The following is a 24,714-nucleotide window of genomic DNA, read 5'->3' on the forward strand; positions in this document are numbered from 1 at the left end:
TGCAAAACACAAATGCAGTAGTAGACTGTTTCACACCTGAGAATATTAGCTAAGCCGCACTCTTTGGCGATGATCCCATGGCTAAGATCTAGAGCTATGTCTGCTATGTTGAGTTGTTTAACTCACCAGTGGTAGAACTTGAAGCGAGGCCTCCAGTTGGGGGTTCTCAGCAGAGTTTGCAGGGCACAGGCCAGGTTGACAAACATGTAGCACATCAAGAAGAACCTACACAGAGAGAGAAAGAAGAACTCAGAACAGCTATACTTGCTACCAAGACATAACCATCTCCATAGTGTGTTCAGGAGAAGCAGAGTATATATTAGACATGTGGTTGTCTTACATGGAGAGGATGGGGGCAACAGCGTCCAGAGAGGCGATGATGATGCCGATCTCACAGATACTGGCTGTGAGGAGTAGGGCCCAGGTAGGCTCTCCGTTGGCCTTGCCATGCCCAAAAACCTACAGACAACGCACAACAGTGAGGTACAATGAACCATTAACACCCACACCTGCATGCACGCACACCTGAACCTATAGCACGGCACATTGTAGTATTAAGTTGAGTGGACTGCAAGAGTTCCAGCCCCTCTCGTCCTCTCATTCAGGTCACACTGGTCCTTGCTGCAGCATGATTAATCACTATCGTCCCTATATCACACGTTAGACATGTCTGCTCAGTCTGGAAAACTTTTCCTCATTTAATCAGTGGGGGTGACAGACAGCTCCTGTCACAGCAACTCAACCTGAGCCTGGACTATAGTAGGACCATGAATTAGTAATCACTGCTAGCCCCGACACACTTGAGGGCTATTTGAGTAGAGTGGATCTAAATTTCTCTGAACAAACAGAGAAATTGTCTTGATGGTATTAGAAGAGTAGAAATAGTGGTTATGGTAATAATATGCAGTATAACATATACAGAAAATGACTAATGTCCGCTGATTGACCACTCCACGAAGTAAATAGTGCTAGTGTATATGTGTGTGTGTGTGTGTGTGTGTGGGTGTGTATGTGTGTGTGTATGTGTGTGTGTGTGTTTACGTGTTTACTCACTTTAAGGAAAGGGATTACGCTATCGCGGGAGATGGCCTGCAGGAGGCGTGGCGCTCCAGTCAAACTCTGAAGCCCTGCCCCACAGGTGGAGAAGAAGGAGCCAATCACGATCACCCATGGTGAAGGCCACGCCAGGGTACCAATTACAAGGTTACCATCCACCCCCTCACCAAACCTGAAGTCAGAGAGACAGATCTAAGTTGCCTTTTTCAATTTGTTTTTGTTATAACAGCTACCCTCGTCCACTGTCCATTGCAGTATCAATTCAGTGCACACATTCTCAATCAAGTCCTTTAAGTATTATTTGTTATTCTATGTGTTGCATCTGATTACATGGACAATTAGTGGGAGAGTATTGATTTTGAGATGGGCAAGACTCACGAGGCAACGATGCTAGCTATAGTAATACAGGAAGTGGATGTAGAGTGGAATACAAATAACTCACTTGTCCCTCAGGACCACCCCTTCAATACAGGCCCCAAACAGGACCACGGCAGACATGTCTGGGAGGAGCAGTGAAGGAACACACACACAGACCTCACAATACACACATTACACAATGAAGAGCAACAATATGCTGCACTTAACCCATTTATGAAATTGCTTATTCCAGTTACTAATAAGCATGCACCCGTTAAGAAAATGTCTGTAACAACTGTTAAATCCCTGTGGATTGATAAGGAATGGCACAATTGTATGGTTGAGAGGGATGAGGCAAAAGGAATGACAAATAAACATACTGCAAATTGAGAAATGATGTGAATAAACTGAATTTAAAAAACAAGAAACTATACTATGAAACAAAGATAAATGATATGAAGAACGATAGTAAAAAGCTTTGGAGCACCTTAAATGAAAGTATGGGCAAAAGGCAAACTCAGCTCCATCATTTATTGAATCAGATGGCCCCTTCATCATAAAACCCAGTGATATTGCCAACTATTTTAATGATTTTTTCATTGGCAAGGTTAGCAAACTTAGGCATGACATGCCAGCAATAAAACTCTGATTGATACTATACATCCATGACATAATTATGAAAGACAAGAACTGTAATTTGGAAGACTAGGTTTTTTGTTGTTGTTGTCTATCAATACTGACAAGCCACCTGGGTCTGACAACTTGGATGGAAAATGACCGGGGATGATATTGCTACTCCTATTTGCCATATCTTCAATCTAAGCCTACAATCTAGGTAAACCTTTGGAAAAAAATGTGTTTGACCAGACAGACTTTTAGCACACTTATAGGGAAAGACATTCAACATGCAGGGGCACAAATTACTGATGATTGGCTGAGAGAAATTGATGATAAAAAGATTGTGGGAGCTATTTTGTTAGACTTCAATGCGGCTTTTGACATTATTGATCATAGTCTGCTGCTGTAAATACGTATGTGATATGGCTTTACACCTCTTGCTATATTGTGGATAAAGAGTTACTTGTCTAACAGAACACAGAGGGTGTTCTTTAATGGAAGTCTCTCCAACATTATCCAGTTGGAATCAGGAATTCCCCAGGGCAGCTTTCTAGGCCTCTTACTTTTTTCAATCTTTACTAATGACATGCAACTTGCTTTGAGTAAAACCAGTGTGTCCTTTGTATGCAGATGACTCAATGCTATACATGTCAGCTACTACAGCGAGTGAAACTCAATGCTATACATGTCAGCTACTACAGCGAGTGAAACTCAATGCTATACATGTCAGCTACTACAGCGAGTGAAACTCAATGCTATACATGTCAGCTACTACAGCGAGTGAAACTCAATGCTATACATGTCAGCTACTACAGCGAGTGAAATGACTGCAACACTTAACAAAGAGCTGCAGTCAGTTTCAGAATGGGTGGCAAGAAATAAGTTAGTCCTAAATATTTCAAAATCAACAAGTATTGTATTTGGGACAAATCATTCACTAAACCCTAAACCTAAAATAAATATTTTATTGAATAGTGTGGAAATTAAGCAAGTTGAGGTGACCAAACTGCTTGAAGAACCCTGGATTTTAAACTGTCATAGTCAAAAAATGTTGATACAACAGTAGCTAAGATGCGGAGAAGTATGTCCATAATAAAGCGCTGCTCTACCTTCTTAACAACACTATCAACAAGGCAGGTCCTACAGGCCCTAGTTTTGTCGCACCTGGACTACTGTCCAGTCGTGTGGTCAGGTGCCAAAAAGAAGGATTTAGGAAAATTACAATTGGCTCAGAACAAGGCAGCACGGCTGGCCTTTAAATGTACACAGAGAGCTAACATTAATAATATGCATGTCAATCTCTCATGGCTCAAAGTAGAGGCGAGGTTCACTTCATCACTACTTGTTTTTGTAAGAAGTATTGCTATGCTGAATACACCGAGCTGTCTGTTCAAACTACAAGCACACAGCTCGGACACCCATGCATACCCCACAAGACATGCCACAAGAGGTCTCTTCACAATCCCCGAGTCCAGGAAAGACTATAGGAGGCTCACAGTACTACATAGAGCCATGACTACATGGAACTCTGTTCCACATCAGGTAACTGATCCAAGCAGTAGAATCAGATATAAGAAAATACACTTTTGGAACAGCGGGGACTGTGAAGAGACACACACACAGGCACAGACACAAGCATACACATACACATGCTAACACACGCACTCTACACACAATGGATTTTGTATTGTAGATATGTGGTAGTGGAGTAGTGACCTGAGGGAACACACTTAATGTATTGTAGCTATGTGGTAGTGGAGTAGTGACCTGAGGGAACACACTTAATGTATTGTAGATATGTGGTGGTGGAGTAGTGGCCTGGGGGCACACTTAATGTGTTGTAGATATGTGGTGGTGGAGTAGTGACCTGGGGGAACACACTTAATGTATTGTAGATATGTGGTAGTGGAGTAGTGACCTGAGGGAACACACTTAATGTATTGTAGATATGTGGTAGTGGAGTAGTGACCTGAGGGAACACACTTAATGTATTGTAGATATGTGGTAGTGGAGTAGTGACCTGAGGGAACACACTTAATGTATTGTAGATATGTGGTAGTGGAGTAGTGACCTGAGGGAACACACTTAATGTATTGTAGATATGTGGTAGTGGAGTAGTGACCTGGGGAACACACTTAATGTATTGTAGATATGTGGTAGTGGAGTAGTGACCTGAGGGAACACACTTAATGTATTGTAGATATGTGGTAGTGGAGTAGTGACCTGAGGGAACACACTTAATGTATTGTAGATATGTGGTAGTGGAGTAGTGACCTGAGGGAACACTTAATGTATTGTAATGGTGGTGGAGTAGTGACCTGAGGGAACACACTTAATGTATTGTAGATATGTGGTGGTGGAGTAGTGACCTGGGGAACACACTTAATGTATTGTAGATATGTGGTAGTGGAGTAGTGACCTGGGGAACACACTTAATGTATTGTAGATATGTGGTAGTGGAGTAGTGACCTGAGGGAACACACTTAATGTATTGTAGATATGTGGTGGTGGAGTAGTGACCTGGGGGAACACACTTAATGTATTGTAGATATGTGGTAGTGGAGTAGTGACCTGGGGGAACACACTTAATGTATTGTAGATATGTGGTATTGGAGTAGTGACCTGAGGGAACACACTTAATGTATTGTACATATGTGGTAGTGGAGTAGTGACCTGAGGGAACACACTTAATGTATTGTAGATATGTGGTAGTGGAGTAGTGACCTGAGGGAACACACTTAATGTATTGTAGATATGTGGTAGTGGAGTAGTGACCTGAGGGAACACACTTAATGTATTGTAGATATGTGGTGGTGGAGTAGTGACCTGAGGGAACACACTTAATGTATTGTAGATATGTGGTAGTGGAGTAGTGACCTGAGGGAACACACTTAATGCGTTGTGAAAAGTGTTATGAAATGTATTTTCAATTGTATATATCTGCCGTAATGTTGCTGGACCCCAGGAAGAGTATCTGCTGCCTTGGCAACAGCCAAAAGAGATCCTTAATCAATTCAGGCTTTAGTACAAACTGTCTCCCAAGCATTTACAAAACCTGAAACTAAATTAAGAATCAAATGCTTCGTATTGTCTATTCAAACGTCACCCATATTATATGTAACATTCCAGCGTATTTTCGTCAGTAGTCCCTGAGAAGTTTCAAAAAACATGGACTGCTCCAGTAAGACTGGCAGTATTTACTGTAGTAAAGGATACACACTATAGAAGTAGTGGTAATGGCTGCTATGGTGCCTATGGGGATGGACTTCTGGGCATCGCGCAGGTCTCCAGAGCGGTTAGAGCCAGCCATGATACCTGGGAGGCAGAGGGACAGAAGTGGAGAGGGACAGAATAAGGGTGGGGGGGGGGGGGGGGAGGTGAAACAGGATCAGACAGGAACCATTCCCATCCTTCACACTTGATGTGTAAGGGCTTGTCCTATGTTTCACACATGTTTTTGACTTGTTTATTTGTACTGTGCTAGCTAGGGAGTGCTGTCTGAAAGTGATCTTTGTACTGTGCTAGCTAGGGAGTGCTGTCTGAAAGTGATCTTTGTACTGTGCTAGCTAGGGAGTGCTGTCTGAAAGTGATCTTTGTACTGTGCTAGCTAGGGAGTGCTGTCTGAAAGTGATCTTTGTACTGTGCTAGCTAGGGAGTGCTGTCTGAAAGTGATCTTTGTACTGTGCTAGCTAGGGAGTGCTGTCTGAAAGTGATCTTTGTACTGTGCTAGCTAGGGAGTGCTGTCTGAAAGTGATCTTTGTACTGTGCTAGCTAGGGAGTGCTGTCTGAAAGTGATCTTTGTACTGTGCTAGCTAGGGAGTGCTGTCTGAAAGTGATCTTTGTACTGTGCTAGCTAGGGAGTGCTGTCTGAAAGTGATCTTTGTACTGTGCTAGCTAGGGAGTGCTGTCTGAAAGTGATCTTTGTACTGTGCTAGCTAGGGTGTGCTGTCTGAAAGTGATCTTTGTTTGTACTAGGGAGTGCTGTCTGAAAGTGATCTTTGTACTGTGCTAGGGAGTGCTGTCTGAAAGTGATCTTTGTACTGTGCTAGCTAGGGAGTGCTGTCTGAAAGTGATCTTTGTACTGTGCTAGGTAGGGAGTGCTGTCTGAAAGTGATCTTTGTACTGTGCTAGCTAGGGAGTGCTGTCTGAAAGTGATCTTTGTACTGTGCTAGCTAGGGAGTGCTGTCTGAAAGTGATCTTTGTACTGTGCTAGCTAGGGAGTGCTGTCTGAAAGTGATCTTTGTACTGTGCTAGCTAGGGAGTGCTGTCTGAAAGTGATCTTTGTACTGTGCTAGCTAGGGAGTGCTGTCTGAAAGTGATCTTTGTACTGTGCTAGCTAGGGAGTGCTGTCTGAAAGTGATCAAGTGGAGGACCAACAACAACAACCAAAAAATCTGAATTTTTGATTAGCAACTTTTAAAAAACGAATTATTTACTTGTAATAGCAACAGTGTTTTTGTGTTTGTTGTTTTTACAATCCAGAAAACTGGTGAAGTGTTCAAAAAACCATTTTACATCACCAGCAGCAGCTCTCACAAAACATGATAATTCTAATGTCACAGAGCAAATGCTTGTACACAATGGGCATTTTATTCAGCGGTTATGCAACTGGGATGATAGTGGGAATGTGACTAATGTATTCCCCAGACTTTCTGCTGATGTGGTTTTTGGCAGAAATTCCACTTGATCTAATTTCACCTCATTCAGCTTCTCTAGTGTCATCAGTTCTGGAAAGTATTTCTCTGTCTCTCTCTCTGCATTTGGGACTGTGGAGAGACTCCCAGGTTACTATAAAGTGGATATAACAATAGGAATGATGTTTCTCATGTGAGAAATCCAATACTGCCGTTAGGTGCCCTTGTATAAGCAAATTATTAGTCAAAGGATACAAGCAGTGCTTTTTTTAATGTAGCATTTACTTTGAAATCATAAGGTAAAATGTTAATTTAATTATAATAACTTAATATAGGTGATTAGATTGATCAGGTTTGTGCTTGGCTAAAACAAAAGCATGTACCCATACTGTCCTTTTGGTATATGATTGGCCTAGTCCGTCCCCAGCAGTGACCCCTGACCGTTGACCCAGTGATTGACCTGTGACCCCAGCAGTGATTGACCTGTGACCCCAGCAGTGACTGACCTGTGACAGAGGGGAAATAGATCCCCACCAGCAGGGTGAAGAAGCTGGTGATGTCAGCCAGGACATAACGGTTGGAGTTGGTGATGGGAGCGTCAGGGTCCTGCATGGCTGAGATCCCCCGCTTCTCCAAGAAGTCTCCCTTCTCCAGGTAGTAACCAAACAGGTTCTCTGTGAGAGTGAGACAGAGACAGAGAGATGCACAAACATCATAATAATAACATACCTCTTGTGGAGTACCAGTGTGTCTCTCTATTACAGACTACATTATCTTACAATACGTTCTGAATGGGGCACTTCTTACCAGCCAGTATTCCACTGCTAACACCTGGGATGCCCTGGATCTCAGAAACATTGTTGTTGGCAAAGTACTCATCACAGGTAGCGTTGAGGAACTCCGAGTCGCAGAAAATCTTCCACAGCTTGGTGGTGACCGTGCCGTTGTCCCTCTCAATGACCTTGGCACACACGTCAAATCCCTTGGAGATCAGAGTGCGGTTCCCCAGGATGCACACGCTGTAGGGGGAGGACAGACAAGACATCATCAGCCACCGGTCTATTTAGAGGTTAGGAAAACATTACAAAAATTAACATAAATATGCAAGTCTCATGACTTAACTAAGTGAATGAAGTAAACATTAAACATGATCAGAGACAGGGTCATCATGACATTTGTTTCGTTTTTTTGTAAAGCTCTAACAACTTTAAAGTTGGAAACCTTAATTGGTCAAACTCCCATGTCTGTTTGGTATAATACAACAACAAAGAAGTTACTACAAACAACAAACACCATTCCCCCTGGACATTATTCCACGCGTGGTAGGACAGCAGAATATGCAGTGCAATTTTTTTTCTCCCATGCTGACGAATGCGTCTCTCCTCCTGTTTTCATCAACAAAATCAAAACAATAACAACGGCGCCGGGGCGAACAATGGCTCAGTCAGGTCAGACTTACGGGAAAACAGGGGGTTCAAAGGCCGTCTTGATGACCCCAGCATAAACAGCCAGGATGGACAGAATAACGCACGCCAGGAAGACCAGAGCCAGCTTGTTGACATATTTGACCCCCACAAACACCACCGTGGCCATGAAACTGAGCACAATAGTGCCGTACACGCGCATGTTGTTCAGCATCGCTGCCTCCATATCAGCCCCTTCCAGACCCTCCATCTTAAAAATGGCCGCCTGGGGAAGGATGTAAATCTAGAGAAGGGAAAGATGGAGGGAGAGAGAGAAAGGGAAGGGAAGAGAACATGAGAGAAGAAGAGAGGAGAGAGTAAGAATAGGATGGAGGGAGAGAAAGGGTGTGTTAAAAAAAATGATAGAGGGAGGTATAAGGATGGAGGGAGAGAATGGGAGCAAGTGTCAGAATAGGAGGATGAAGGAAAAAAGGAGGAAGGGATTGAGAAGAGAAATCAGACATGATCTCAAACATTGGAGACATCAGATAAACGTAATAAAAAATGTATTGTTTTTATGATGGTGGATGATGGAACAGACAAGGCAGGAACAAATGAACCAGCATATGAAAGGAAATGCACTTAGTATTATTTTGAAAAAGCATCAGATCTAAATAAAGCTCTGAGTGTGACAGCTTGCTGGATGAATTCATGATAATTGAGATATTATGTCTCTAAGGAAAAATCACTCATGAATTGCAACAACTTTTCATATTTGTCAAAAATGAAAATATATTTACATAATGGGTTTCAATTGATTGTATTTAGTGGGTAACTTTCGGCATCCTCATCCCTTGCATTACAATCTACACTGAAGAACACAGACATGTGAGTGCACATCTTTGCATTAATCAATGTTGTGGTCTCGCCCCAATATAAAATGCTGGAAAAGGCACAGAGGAATTCAAAACAGATAGTAAACAAAACAATACAATAATAGCAAGCATCTTTCCTTACCAGCAGAAGTTCGATGGCACCAAGGATGTACATGGCACCCGCAAAAGTAGTCCCCAAATAGAAGCAGATTCCGACAGCTCCGCCAAACTCAGGCCCCAGGGAACGGGAGATCATGTAGTAGGAGCCTCCGGCTGAGACACACAAACACAACCATTGGCATTTCTATTTGGCTCTATTTCTGCAACATTGTCTTCAAAGATTAACTCCAGGTCTGCACAAAAGTCTAAAGAATTGGGGCTTGTAGTTTGTAAAAAAAGATAGTGCTGCATAGACATTGCTTAGGCATGTTAGATAGAGCTTGAATACAGTTCTAGACTTTCTCTACATTACTATGGTTCTATGGATAGGTACAAAATAGATTATAGGTTTCTGAATAGAATAGTTTCACACTTTGACTTTGTGCAGGTGGTGGAAGCGGCACTAATACAGTGTGGTTCTGATTTAGCCATGCTAGCATTGCCTAAGCTGTGTTCGAATACCCATACTAACATACTGTATACTACATACTTAATGAGTATATACTACACTGCTCAAAAAAATAAAGGGAACACTTAAACAACACAATGTAACTCCAAGTCAATCACACTTTTGTGAAATCAAACTGTCCACTTAGGAAGCAACACTGATTGACAATAAATGTCACATGCTGTTGCGCAAATGGAATAGACAACAGGTGGAAATTATAAGCAATTAGCAAGACACCCCCAATAAAGGAGTGGTTCTGCAGGTGGGGACCACGGACCACTTCTCAGTTCCTATGCTTCCTGGCTGATGTTTTGGTCACTTTTGAATGCTGGCGGTGCTTTCACTAGTGGTAGCATGAGACGGAGTCTACAACCCACACAAGTGGCTCAGGTATTGCAGCTCATCCAGGATGGCACATCAATGCGAGCTGTGGCAAGAAGGCTTGCTGTGTCTGTCAGCGTAGTGTCCAGAGCATGGAGGCGCTACCAGGAGACAGGCCAGTACATCAGGAGACGTGGAGGAGGCCGTAGGAGGGCAACAACCCAGCAGCAGGACCGCTACCTACGCCTTTGTGCAAGGAGGAGCAGGAGGAGCACTGCCAGAGCCCTGCAAAATGACCTCCAGCAGGCCACAAATGTGCATGTGTCTGCTCAAACGGTCAGAAACAGACTCCATGAGGGTGGTATGAGGGCCCGACGTCCACAGGTGGGGGTTGTGCTTGCCAGAGAACACCAAGATTGGCAAATTCGCCACTGGCGCCCTGTGCTCTTCACAGATGAAAGCAGGTTCACACTGAGCACATGTGACAGACGTGACAGAGTCTGGAGACGCCGTGGAGAACGTTCTGCTGCCTGCAACATCCTCCAGCATGACCGGTTTGGCGGTGGGTCAGTCATGGTGTGGGGTGGCATTTCTTTGGGGGGCCGCACAGCCCTCCACGTGCTCGCCAGAGGTAGCCTGACTGCCATTAGGTACCGAGATGAGATCCTCAGACCCCTTGTGAGACCATATGCTGGTGCAGTTGGCCCTGGGTTCGTCCTAATGCAAGACAATGCTAGACCTCATGTGGCTGGAGTGTGTCAGCAGTTCCTGCAAGAGGAAGGCATTGATGCAATGGACTGGCCCGCCCGTTCCCCAGACCTGAATCCAATTGAGCACATCTGGGACATCACGTCTCGCTCCATCCACCAACGTCACGTTGCACCACAGACTGTCCAGGTGTTGGCGGAAGCTTCAGTCCAGGTCTGGGAGGAGATCCCTCAGGAGACCATCCGCCACCTCATCAGGAGCATGCCCAGGCATTGTAGGGAGGTCATACAGGCACGTAGAGGCCACACACACTACTGAGCCTCATTTAGACTTGTTTTAAGGACATTACATCAAAGTTGGATCAGCCTGTAGTGTGGTTTTCCACTTTAATTTTGAGTGTAACTCCAAATCCAGACCTCCATGGGTTGATAAATTTGATTTCCATTGAAAATTTTTGTGTGATTTTGTTGTCAGCACATTCAACTATGTAAAGAAAAAAGTATTTAATTAGAATATTTAATTCTTTCAGATATAGGATGTGTTATTTTAGTGTACCCTTAATTTTTTTGAGCAGTGTATATACTATTAGTTAATTTTAGTATACTGTAAACGAGCAGTATGCTTTCAGTTGAGCATACTAGCGCTTTGCCTGTCTACCGGAAGTTGATACTGTTGCTAAGCAACCTCTTGCTAGCTATAACACATGACCGAATCAAATCAAATCAAATTGTATTTGTCACACACACATGGTTAGCAGATGTTAATGCGAGTGTAGCGAAATGCTTGTGCTTCTAGTTCCGACAATGCAGTAATAACCAACAAGTAATCTAACTAACAATTCCAAAACTACTGTCTTATACACACAAGTGTAGGGGGATAAAGAATATGTACATAAAGATATATGAATGAGTGATGGTACAGAGCGGCATAGGCAATATACAATAGATGGTATCGAGTACAGTATATACATATGAGATGAGTATGTAAACAAAGTGGCATAGTTAAAGTGGCTAGTGATACATGTATTACATAAAGATGCAGTAGATGATATAGAGTACAGTATATACGTATACATATGAGATGAGTAATGTAGGGTATGTAAACATTATATTAGGTAGCATTGTTTAAAGTGGCTAGTGATATATTTTACATCATTTCCCATCAATTCCCATTATTAAAGTGGCTGGAGTTGAGTCAGTGTGTTGGCAGCAGCCACTCAATGTTAGTGGTGGCTGTTTAACAGTCTGATGGCCTTGAGATAGAAGCTGTTTTTCAGTCTCTCGGTCCCAGTTTTGATGCACCTGTACTGACCTCGCCTTCTGGATGATAGCGGGGTGAACAGGCAGTGGCTCGGGTGGTTGTTGTCCTTGATGATCTTTATGGCCTTCCTGTAACATCGGGTGGTGTAGGTGTCCTGGAGGGCAGGTAGTTTGCCCCCGGTGATGCGTTGTGCAGTCCTCATTACCCTCTGGAGAGCCTTACAGTTGTGGGCGGAGCAGTTGCCGTACCAGGTGGTGATACAGCCCGCCAGGATGCTCTCGATTGTGCATCTGTAGAAGTTTGTGAGTGCTTTTGGTGACAAGCTGAATTTCTTCAGCCTCCTGAGGTTGAAGAGGCGCTGCTGCGCCTTCTTCACAATGCTGTCTGTGTGGGTGGACCAATTCAGTTTGTCTGTGATGTGTATGCCGAGGAACGTAAAATGTTCTACCCTCTCCACTACTGTGCCATCGATGTGGATAGGGGGGTGTTCCCTCTGCTGTTTCCTGAAGTCTACAATCATCTCCTTAGTTTTGTTGACGTTGAGTGTGAGGTTATTTTCCTGACACCACACTCCGAGGGCCCTCACCTCCTCCCTGTAGGCCGTCTCGTCGTTGTTGGTAATCAAGCCTACCACTGTTGTGTCGTCCACAAACTTGATGATTGAGTTGGAGGCGTGCGTGGCCACGCAGTCGTGGGTGAACAGGGAGTACAGGAGAGGGCTCAGAACGCACCCTTGTGGGGCCCCCGTGTTGAGGATCAGCGGGGAGGAGATGTTGTTGCTTACCCTCACCACCTGGGGGCGGCCCGTCAGGAAGTCCAGTACCCAGTTGCACAGGGCGGGGTCGAGACCCAGGGTCTCGAGCTTGATGACGAGCTTGGAGGGTACTATGGTGTTAAATGCCGAGCTGTAGTTGATGAACAGCATTCTCACATAGGTATTCCTCTTGTCCAGATGGGTTAGGGCAGTGTGCAGTGTGGTTGAGATTGCATCGTCTGTGGACCTCTTTGGGAGGTAAGCAAATTGCAGTGGGTCTAGGATGTCAGGTAGGGTGGAGGTGATATGGTCTGTTGTGGAATGATCAGAATTAGTTGGGTAACATAGATAAGATGTTTTATTTTCATGATATGCTTATGAGTTATTTCTCATAAGAATGTATTTTGTTGTACTATAGTGGTGGCCATTGGCAGTTATCTGTTCTATGTCAAGACTAAGTTGCATGGGCCACGGAGAGGGGAGAGGTCAAGGGGTCATCATGTGTAAACACATCTTTTCTGTGTGCCAGTGACTCCCTACTTTTCTCATCGGGGAAAGGAGGGTGGCAGTGTCTGGAATCATTCTATGCTCCCTCTTTGTTGACCTATAGGGTCACTCTCCTCTCCGTCAGTTTGTCCTCTGATTGGTTGTATTTAGAATTGGTTCTAAATACAAATGACAATTTGTATTTAAATCTAAATGACAATTTGATATATATCATAGGGTGGGGGTAATGTCTTGGTACCATTTTGTACCAAGGACGAGATAAGAGCTTTGTTTAGGAGACCAAACTGAACGATAATTTATAGCCCACTCTGTCTGACTAGGGGATATTCTCTCTGAAGTAAGGTTTTTTCTTTGTGTAAGTTCCTAAGACCTGTGTTTTGTCATGTCGTCTAGGAGGGGGTGGATCTTTGCTATAAAGGATCCCATTTGCCATTATGTTGGGGACTCTCAACTTTTCATTAGAGATACTGAACTGTTGAAAGTCAAAATGCTATTGCAAAAGCTTAATTATTATTAAAGGTGAAGATTAAGCATAACTCTGACTCGTGTGATTTGCTCTCTCATCATTTGGTAATTAAGGAAAATTCCACGACAGGTCCTTGACTAGTCTCTCAAAGCACTTCATGATGACTGAAGTGAGTGCTACGGGGCGATAGTCGTTTAGCTCAGTTACCTTAGCTTTCTTGGGAACAGGAACAATGGTGGCCCTCTTGAAGCATGTGGGAACAGCAGACTGGGATAGGGATTGATTGAATATGTCTGTAAACACACCAGCCAGCTGTTCTGCGCATGCTCTGAGGGCGCGGATGGGGACTAGTTAGACATTTTACGACTTCGGGTGTGTTCTTAAATTCAATCTGGAGTGCCAGAGTGTGCTCGTAAATTCAGAGCATTGTCAGGTTGGCCGTTTGTAAATTCAGGGCGTTTCACTCTCGGAGGGCACACTGGACGCTCTGGCCAAGGAGTATGGTTGATTTGAGTGTTCTGACCTTACAAAGGCAGCCAAACACCCAAGCTAACTTGCTAGCTACTTCCAGACACAAATGAGACCACTGACCATTTTACTCGCCCTAGAAGAGCTGGTTAGGCAGTTCTCATGTTATCCAGAGCTTTGGTGACTGTAACTGTGCTGCTGGCAACAATTTAATTATGATTTTTTGCCAACATTTACTGACACCGGCCATATGTTGCAAGCGCTCATAAATTCATTATTCTGTGCTCTGGTACACTCAGACAGAGTGCTCTGAAATCAGAGTAGATGGCCAGAGTGAATTTACAAAAGCACCCGAATGTCCATCAAACGCACAACGACTGTACCATTTAGCTAAGCTAAGAATGACGAGAATAATCAAGTCAGTAAACGTTGGGTAGTTAGATAGCCTATAGTTAATATACTGGCAAGTTTGATGTATAAGTAGCCAACTAACATTATGTAGCTTGCTAACATACCGGTATATACTGCTGTAATGATATGCTATGTGGTTGGTAAGGACTGCGTAGCAAACAAATTGTCAGCCAATATAACGTGTAAGGTAACTTATTTGAAAAGTAATATAATAATAATAATATATAATATAATATATGCCATTTAGCAGACACTTTTATCCAAAGCGACTTACAGTCATGTGTGCATACATTCTACGTATGGGTGGTCCTGGGGATCGAACCCACTACCCTGGCATTACAAGCGCCATGCTCTACCAACTGAGCTACAGAAGGAACACTACTTTATAATTAATTACTTTATAACGTTGCTCAACATTCTCTTTGTATCTGCTCAATGAATTTGTATCTGCTCTCGTTGTACTTCGGCTGCATATTTTCAAATGCCTCTGCTTTATAGAGTCTGTATGTAATAGAACGTCATTTTGGCATAGTGGAACTGACTACGTCACTACCTTATCTGCTTGAATAGAATACTAAATAGTAGCTAGCAAGATGAAGATCACAGAGGTCATTTTTAATGAGTGCATTTAGAAAGTGAATAATTTGCATCAATTACCTGCAAAGGTTTTGCTTGCAAACTTTGGTTTTGAATCGTGAGTTTCTGACATGTCTGCCTCGTGATTTGTTGGGAAAGTTCTCTGTCTGAGCACCCACCCCAGATTTCTTTTTTCCTCATCAAAGTTGTCAAAAGAGTCCGTTGTCGAAACCAGACCCTAGTTACTGTTGCATAAGGTCGGGTTTTCGAGACTAAATATTACCTGTCCACAGACCTGAGCAATATCAGAGGACATGAAAACCTAATTGCTTGGAAATAACAACAGGATTGCCCTGCGGCACCCAGGCCTCCCACACATGCACACACTGTGTTACGCACTCACCTGGCACCACTCCATTCGTTGCAATGGCACTCATGGAGATCGCTGTCAGCATGGTCTGAGACAAGTGGGGAGAGAAAACAATATATTTAAAATGGAGGAGCAGTTAAATATATTTTATTCACCAGCTGCAGAGTTCTGATTCTTAGTTTAATAATATATTGTTTGTGATGCTCCATCCTTATGCCATACTTCAGTATGAACATTGTGACGATGGTTCAAAATAGATTCTTAGTTATATACTGAACAAAAATACACTATATATACAAAAGTGTGTGGACACCCCTTCAAATTAGTGGATTCGGCTATTTTAGCCACTCAGCCATTGCTGACTGGTGTATAAAATCGAGAACACAGACATGTAATCTCCATATCCAAACATTGGCAGTAGAACGGCATTATAGAAGAGCTCAGTGACTTTCAACGTGGCACCGTCATAGGATGCCACCTTTCCAACAAGTCAGTTTGTTACATTTCTGCCCTGCTAGAGCTTCCCCAGTGAAGTGTAAGTGCTTTAATTGTGGAGTAGAAATGTCTAGGAGCAACAACGGCTCAGCTGCAAAGTGGTAGGCCACAGAAGCTCACAGAACGAGACTGCCGAGTGCTGAAGTGCATAGCGTGTAAAAGCGTCTGTCCTCTGTTGCAGCACTCACTACCGAGTTCCAAACTGCCTCTGGAAGCAATGTCACAAGAACTGTTCTCCGGGAGCTTCATAAAATGGGTTTCCATGGTCATGCAGCTGCACACAAGCAAAAGATCACCATGCGCAATGCCAAGCTTTGGCTGGAGTGGTTCAAAGTTCACCACATTTCGACTCTGAAGCAGTGGAAACGCGTTCTCTGGAGTGATGAATCACGCTTCACTATCTGGCAGTCCGACGGATGCCAGGAGAACACTACCCACCCGAATGCATAGTGCCAAATGTAAAGATTGGTGGAGGAGGAATAATGGTCTGGGGCTGTTTTTCTTGGTTCAAGCTAGGCCCCTTAGTTCCAGTGAAGGGAAATCTTAATGCTACAGCATACAATGACATTCTAGACGATTCTGTGCTTCCAACTTTGTGGCAACAGTTTGGGGAAGGCCTTTTCCTGTTTCAGCATGACAATGCCCTCGTGCACAAAGCGAGATACGTACAGAAATGGTTTGTCGAGATCGCTGTGGAAGAACTTGACTGCACTGGCACAGAGCCCTGACCTTACCCCCTTTGAACAACTTTGGGATGAATTGGAATGCCGGCTGCGAGCCAGGCCTAATTGCCCAACATCAGTGCACGACCTCACTAATGCTATTGTGGCTGTATGGAAGCAAGTCCCCGGAGCAATGTTCAAACATCTAGTGGAAAGTCTTCCCGCAAAGGGGGGAACAACTCCATATTACTGACCATGTTTTTGGAATGAGATGTTTGACAAGCAGATGTCCACATAATTTTGGTATGGGGACAAAGTGTGTAATTGGCATGCTGACTGCAGCATCATTTTAGAGAATTTAGATAATCTGCCTCACAACCGCAGACCACGTGTAACCACGCCAGCCCAGGTCCTCCCAATCAGACTTCTTCACCTGCGGGATTATCTGAGACCAGCCACCCAGACAGCTGATGAAACTCTGGGTTTGCACAACCAAAGAATTTCAGCACAAACTGTCAGAAACCAGCTCATGGAAGCTCATCTGCGTGATCATCGTCTCACCAGGGCCTTGAACTGACTGCAGTTTGGCGTCATAAACTGACTTCAGTGGGGAAATGCTCACCTTCGATGGCCACTGGCACACTGGAGAATTGTGCTCTTCATGGATGAATCCCGGTTTCAACTGTACCGGACAGATGGCAGACAGCGTGTATGGCGTTGTGTGGGCGAGTGGTTTACTGATGTCAAAGTTGTGAACAGAGTTCCCTATGGTGGCGGTGCGGTTATGGTATGGGCAGGAATAATCTATGGACAATGAGCACAATTGAATTTGATCTATGGCAATTTGAATGCACAGAGATATCTTGACGAGATCCTGAGGCCCATTGTTGTGACATTCATCCATCAGCTTATGTTTCAGCATGATAATGCACGGCCACATGTTGCAAGGATCTGTATGTACACAATTCCTGGAAGCTGAAAATGCCCCAGTTCTTGCTTGGCCTGCATACTCACCACACATGTCACCCATTGAGCAGGTTTGGGATGCTCTGGATCAACTTGTACAACAGCGTGTTCCAGGTCCCGCCAAGTGGGACAACATTTCAACGGCCACAATCAACAGCCAGATCAAGATTTTGTCATGTTTTGTCATATATTGTCTTGTCCTTGTGCTTTCCCTTCTGTTCGTTTCCCCCTGCTGGTCTTATTAGGTTCGTTCCCTTTTTCTATCCCTCTCTCTCCCCCCCCTCTCTCTCTTCTCTCTATCGTTCCGTTCCTGCTCCCAGCTGTTCCTCATTCTCCTAATTCACTCATTTAGTCTTTTCACACCTGTCCTCTATTTTGTCCTCTGATTAGAGTCCCTATTTCTCCCCTTGTTTTCCGTTTATGTCCTTGTCGGATCCTTGTATGATGTTTGCTGTGCTGTGTCCTTGTCTCGCCCTGTCGTGTCTTGTCTCCTTCAGATGCTGCGTGAGAGCAGGTGTCTAAGTCTGCTACGGTCGGTGCCTTCCCGAAGCAACCTGCAGTCAATGGTCGAGTCTCCAGTCTGTCCTCGTTACTACGAGTGGATTTAAGTTTTTTCCTGTTTTGTTTTCTTATTTAGTGTTCCAGGATTATTACTTTTGCCATCTACTGGAATAAAGACTGTTTTCGCTAAGTCGCTTTTGGGTCCTTATTCACCAGCATAACAGAAGGATCCGACCAAGAATGGACCCAGCGACTACGGATTCTCGTAACACTGCCGTCGAGATCCAGGGAGCTATACTCGGCAGACACGAGCAGGAATTGTCTGCTGCTCGTCATGCCGTTGAGACCCTAGCCGCTCAGGTTTCCGACCTCTCTGGACAGTTTCAGAGTCTTCATCTCGTGCCACCAGCTACTTCCTGGTCTGCCGAGTCTCCGGAACCTAGGGTTAATAACCCACCATGTTACTCCGGACAGCCCACTGAGTGCCGCTCCTTTCTCACCCAGTGTGATATTGTGTTCTCTCTCCAACCCAACACATACTCGAGAGAGAGAGCTCGGATTGCTTACGTCATTTCACTCCTTACTGGCCGGGCTCGAGAGTGGGGCACAGCTATCTGGGAGGCAAGGGCTGATTGTTCTAACAATTACCTGAACTTTAAAGAGGAGATGATACAGGTTTTTGATCGTTCAGTTTTTGGTAGGGAGGCTTCTAGGGCCCTGGCTTCCCTATGTCAAGGTGATCGATCCATAACGGATTACTCTATAGAGTTTCGCACTCTTGCTGCCTCTAGTGACTGGAATGAGCCGGCGCTGCTCGCTCGTTTTCTGGAGGGACTCCACGCAGAGGTTAAGGATGAGATTCTCTCCCGGGAGGTTCCTTCCAGTGTGGACTCTTTGATTGCACTCGCCATCCGCATAGAACGACGGGTAGATCTTCGTCACCGAGCTCGTGGAAGAGAGCTCGCGTTAACGGTGTTCCCCCTCTCCGCATCGCAACCATCTCCTCCCTCCGGCTTAGAGACTGAGCCCATGCAGCTGGGAGGTATTCGCATCTCGACTAAGGAGAGGGAACGGAGGATCACCAACCGCCTGTGCCTCTATTGCGGTTTTTCTGGACATTTTGTCAATTCATGTCCAGTAAAAGCCAGAGCTCATCAGTAAGCGGAGGGCTACTGGTGAGCGCTACTACTCAGGTCTCTCCATCAAGATCCTGTACTACTATGTCGGTCCATCTACGCTGGACCGGTTCGGCTGCTTCATGCAGTGCCTTGATAGACTCTGGGGCTGAGGGTTGTTTTATGGACGAAGCATGGGCTCGGAAACATGACATTCCTCTCAGACAGTTAGGGAAGCCCACGCCCATGTTCGCCTTAGATGGTAGTCATCTCCCCAGTATCAGATATGAGACACTACCTTTAACCCTCACAGTATCTGGTAACCACAGTGAGACTATTTCCTTTTTGATTTTTCGTTCACCTTTTACACCTGTTGTTTTGGGTCATCCCTGGCTAGTATGTCATAATCCTTCTATTAATTGGTCTAGTAATTCTATCCTATCCTGGAACGTTTCTTGTCATGTGAAGTGTTTAATGTCTGCTATCCCTCCTGTTTCTTCTGTCCCCTCTTCTCAGGAGGAACCTGGTGATTTGACAGGAGTGCCGGAGGAATATCATGATCTGCGCACGGTCTTCAGTCGGTCCAGAGCCAACTCCCTTCCTCCTCACCGGTCGTATGATTGTAGTATTGATCTCCTCCCGGGGACCACTCCCCCTCGGGGTAGACTATACTCTCTGTCGGCTCCCGAACGTAAGGCTCTCGAGGATTATTTGTCTGTTTCTCTTGACGCCGGCACCGTAGTGCCTTCTTCCTCTCCTGCCGGAGTGGGGTTTTTTTTTGTTAAGAAGAAGGACGGTACTCTGCGCCCCTGCGTGGATTATCGAGGGCTGAATGACATAACGGTTAAGAATCGTTATCCGCTTCCCCTTATGTCATCAGCCTTCGAGATTCTGCAGGGAGCCAGGTTCTTTACTAAGTTGGACCTTCGAAATGCTTACCATCTTGTGCGCATCAGAGAGGGGGACGAGTGGAAAACGGCGTTTAACACTCCGTTAGGGCATTTTGAGTACCGGGTTCTGCCGTTTGGTCTCGCTAATGCTCCAGCTGTTTTTCAGGCATTAGTTAATGATGTACTGAGAGACATGCTGAACATCTTTGTTTTTGTCTACCTTGACGATATCCTGATTTTTTCACCGTCACTCGAGATTCATGTTCAGCACGTTCGACGTGTACTCCAGCGCCTTTTAGAGAATTGTCTCTACGTGAAGGCTGAGAAGTGCGCCTTTCATGTCTCCTCTGTCACTTTTCTCGGTTCTGTTATTTCCGCTGAAGGCATTCAGATGGATCCCGCTAAGGTCCAGGCTGTCAGTGATTGGCCCGTTCCAAGGTCACGTGTCGAGTTGCAGCGCTTTCTAGGTTTCGCTAATTTCTATCGGCGTTTCATTCGTAATTTCGGTCAAGTTGCTGCCCCTCTCACAGCTCTTACTTCTGTCAAGACGTGCTTTAAGTGGTCCGGTTCCGCCCAGGGAGCTTTTGATCTCCTCAAGAAGCGTTTTACGTCCGCTCCTATCCTCGTTACTCCTGACGTCACTAAACAATTCATTGTCGAGGTTGACGCTTCAGAGGTGGGCGTGGGAGCCATTCTATCCCAGCGCTTCCAGTCTGACGATAAGGTCCATCCTTGCGCTTATTTTTCTCATCGCCTGTCGCCATCGGAACGCAACTCTGATGTGGGTAACCGCGAACTGCTCGCCATCCGCTTAGCCCTAGGCGAATGGCGACAGTGGTTGGAGGGGGCGACCGTTCCTTTTGTCGTTTGGACTGACCATAAGAACCTTGAGTACATCCGTTCTGCCAAACGACTTAATGCACGTCAAGCTCGTTGGGCGTTGTTTTTCGCTCGTTTCGAGTTTGTGATTTCTTATCGCCCGGGTAATAAGAACACCAAGCCTGATGCCTTATCCCGTCTCTTTAGTTCTTCTGTGGCTTCTACCGATCCCGAGGGGATTCTTCCTTATGGGCGTGTTGTCGGGTTGACAGTCTGGGGAATTGAGAGACAGGTTAAGCAAGCACTCACTCACACTGCGTCGCCGCGCGCTTGTCCTAGTAACCTTCTTTTCGTTCCTGTTTCTACTCGTCTGGCTGTTCTTCAGTGGGCTCACTCTGCCAAGTTAGCAGGCCATCCCGGCGTTCGAGGTACACTTGCTTCTATTCGCCAGCGCTTTTGGTGGCCTACTCAGGAGCGTGACACGCACCGTTTCGTGGCTGCTTGTTCGGACTGCGCGCAGACTAAGTCAGGTAACTCTCCTCCTGCCGGTCGTCTCAGACCGCTTCCCATTCCTTCTCGACCATGGTCTCACATCGCCTTAGACTTCATTACCGGTCTGCCTTCGTCTGCGGGGAAGACTGTGATTCTTACGGTTGTCGATAGGTTCTCTAAGGCGGCACATTTCATTCCCTCGCTAAGCTTCCTTCCGCTAAGGAGACGGCACAAATCATCATCGAGAATGTGTTCAGAATTCATGGCCTCCCGTTAGACGCCGTTTCAGACAGAGGTCCGCAATTCACGTCACAGTTTTGGAGGGAGTTCTGTCGTTTGATTGGTGCTTCCGTCAGTCTCTCTTCCGGTTTTCATCCCCAGTCTAACGGTCAAGCAGAAAGGGCCAATCAGACGATTGGTCGCATACTACGCAGCCTTTCTTTTAGAAACCCTGCGTCTTGGGCAGAACAGCTTCCCTGGGCAGAATACGCTCACAACTCGCTTCCTTCGTCTGCTACCGGGCTATCTCCGTTTCAGAGTAGTCTGGGTTACCAGCCTCCTCTGTTCTCGTCCCAGCTCGCCGAGTCCAGCGTTCCCTCCGCTCAGGCGTTTGTCCACCGTTGTGAGCGCACCTGGAGGAGGGTGAGGTCTGCACTTTGCCGTTACAGGGCGCAGACTGTGAGAGCCGCCAATAAATGTAGGATTAAGAGTCCTAGGTATTGTCGCGGCCAGAGAGTGTGGCTTTCCACTCGTAACCTTCCCCTTACGACAGCTTCTCGTAAGTTGACTCCGCGGTTCATTGGTCCGTTCCGTGTCTCCCAGGTCGTCAATCCTGTCGCTGTGCGACTGCTTCTTCCGCGACATCTTCATCGCGTCCATCCTGTCTTCCATGTCTCCTGTGTCAAGCCCTTTCTTCGCACCCCCGTTCGTCTCCCCCCCCCCGTCCTTGTCGAGGGCGCACCTATTTACAAGGTACGTAGGATCATGGACATGCGTTCTCGGGGACGTGGTCACCAGTACTTAGTGGATTGGGAGGGTTACGGTCCTGAGGAGAGGAGTTGGGTTCCATCTCGGGACGTGCTGGACCGTTCGCTGATTGATGATTTCCTCCGTTGCCGCCAGGATTCCTCCTCGAGTGCGCCAGGAGGCGCTCGGTGAGTGGGGGGGTACTGTCATGTTTTGTCATATATTGTCTTGTCCTTGTGCTTTCCCTTCTGTTCGTTTCCCCCTGCTGGTCTTATTAGGTTCGTTCCCTTTTTCTATCCCTCTCTCTCCCCCTCCCTCTCTCTCTTCTCTCTATCGTTCCGTTCCTGCTCCCAGCTGTTCCTCATTCTCCTAATTCACTCATTTAGTCTTTTCACACCTGTCCCCTATTTTGTCCTCTGATTAGAGTCCCTATTTCTCCCCTTGTTTTCCGTTTCTGTCCTTGTCGGATCCTTGTATGATGTTCGCTGTGCTGTGTCCTTGTCTCGCCCTGTCGTGTCTTGTCTCCTTCAGATGCTGCGTGAGAGCAGGTGTCTAAGTCTGCTACGGTCGGTGCCTTCCCGAAGCAACCTGCAGTCAATGGTCGAGTCTCCAGTCTGTCCTCGTTACTACGAGTGGATTTAATTTTTTCCTGTTTTGTTTTCTTCTTTAGTGTTCCAGGATTATTACTTTTGCCATTTACTGGAATAAAGACTGTTTTCGCTAAGTCGCTTTTGGGTCCTTATTCACCAGCATAACAGATTTATGCGAAGGAGATGTGTTGTGCTGCGTGAGGCAAATGGTGGTCACACCAGATACTGATTGGTTTTCTGATCCACGCCCCTACCTTTTTTTGTAAGGTATCTGTGACCAACAGATGCATATCTGTATTCCCAGTCATGTGAAATCCATAGATTATGGACTAATGAATTGATTTCAATTGACTGATTTCCTTATATGAATTGTAACCTGAAACCTTAAATTTTTGTTCAGTGTATTTGGCAGATGATCGATCATGACAACATACAATGCAACCTTTAACTAACCTGACAACTCATCAATCTAATCATCATCCTGGCAGAAATAAAAGACAGAGATCATAGACATCTATAGTGTCAGTATTTATATCTAAGGTGGGGACAATCTGCAGGCTTGAGATAAAAGTTTCCCTTAGATTTAGGATCAGATAACCCATTGTATAAATAACCTTAATAACACATTAAGATCAAATGAGCATACCTGTAAATAACCTTACTTATTTGATGGGTGCAAAAATATCAATATCAAAAATATCTGACCACTGAATCAGTGGTTAGAAGCAACTTCTACACAACCTGTGTGTTCTATCCTTTTAACTGGGTCCCAGAGCACCAGATGACCCAGATGGTCAGATGGCATTGGCTAAATAAAGGATAAATAAAGGAGTCATAGTAAATATGTTTGGGAAGGCAGACCAACCATCTCTGCTAAAGCTCAGTGATGCACATAGGGCATTTCACAAATCCACAAGGCAGAATGGCAATGTGGAGAGAGAGGGGGGGATGTAAGAGAGGAAATGTAGAGTGGAGAGAAAATGAAAGGGACAGACAGGGAGGGAAGTGGGGAGAGAGGGAGGGGTGTAAGAGAGAAAATGGAGAGTGGAGAGAGAATGAAAAGGACAGACAGGGAGGGAAGAGGGTAGAGAGGGAGGGAGAAGTTAGGTTTAGTAGGAATCATGAGAGAATAAGAATGAGAGGGAGAAACAGGTGTATGTGAGAGGGGGAGACAGGTGTCTGTGAGTGTCTGTGAGAGGGAGAGAGGTGTATGTGAGAGGGAGAGATACGTGCCTGTGACAGAGACACACGTGTATGTGAGAGGGAGAGACAGGTGTCTGTGAGAAGGAGAGAGGTGTCTGTGAGAGGAAGAGATAAGTGCCTGTGAGAGAGAGACAGGTGTATGTGAGAGGGAGAGATAAGTGCCTGTGAGAGAGAGACGGGTGTATGTGAGAGGGAGAGACAGGTGTCTGTGAGCAGGAGAGTGGTGTCTGTGAGAGGGAGAGATACGTGTCTGTGAGAGAGAGACAGATGCCTGTGAGAGGGAGAGAGGTGTCTGTGAGAGGGAGGGACAGGTGTCTGTGAGAGGGAGAGGTAGGTGTCTGTGAGAAGGAGGGACAGATGTCTGTGAGAGGGAGAGATAGGTGTCTGTGAGAGGGAGGGACAGGTGTCTGTGAGAGGGAGAGATAGGTGTCTGTGAGAGGGAGAGATAGGTGTCTGGGAGGGGGAAGAGTTGAAGTAAATAAAAGAGACAGAAGAGAGAAAGACAGAGACAGTCAGAGTTGGAAAAAAAGGAGAGAGTGAGGTAATTAGGCCAGAGAAAGAGAGTTAGTCAGAATGGTTAGATGGAGACAAATACTGACTGGATCATGGAGGAATCAGAGGGAG

The 24,714-nt window shown here is 45.4% G+C and overlaps 1 protein-coding gene across 2 annotated transcripts in view; it reads right to left on the reverse strand.

The window, feature by feature from the left end:
* The window catches only part of LOC124045644 (solute carrier family 12 member 5-like), a 132,542-nt gene that overhangs the window by 18,005 nt on the left and 89,823 nt on the right, over positions 1–24,714 (reverse strand). For both annotated transcript variants that reach the window (XM_046365096.1, XM_046365097.1), the window contains exons 5-14: positions 15,425–15,479; positions 9,086–9,216; positions 8,125–8,372; positions 7,473–7,684; positions 7,172–7,339; positions 5,248–5,346; positions 1,499–1,556; positions 1,054–1,228; positions 341–459; positions 127–225 (exon numbers count right to left, since the gene is read on the reverse strand). In XM_046365096.1, the coding sequence (XP_046221052.1) occupies positions 127–225; positions 341–459; positions 1,054–1,228; positions 1,499–1,556; positions 5,248–5,346; positions 7,172–7,339; positions 7,473–7,684; positions 8,125–8,372; positions 9,086–9,216; positions 15,425–15,479 (1,364 nt within the window). The remainder of the gene's footprint in view (positions 1–126; positions 226–340; positions 460–1,053; positions 1,229–1,498; positions 1,557–5,247; positions 5,347–7,171; positions 7,340–7,472; positions 7,685–8,124; positions 8,373–9,085; positions 9,217–15,424; positions 15,480–24,714) is intronic.

The sequence above is a fragment of the Oncorhynchus gorbuscha genome, linkage group LG10 (assembly GCF_021184085.1).
Source record: "Oncorhynchus gorbuscha isolate QuinsamMale2020 ecotype Even-year linkage group LG10, OgorEven_v1.0, whole genome shotgun sequence".
Classification (NCBI taxonomy): domain Eukaryota; kingdom Metazoa; phylum Chordata; class Actinopteri; order Salmoniformes; family Salmonidae; genus Oncorhynchus; species Oncorhynchus gorbuscha.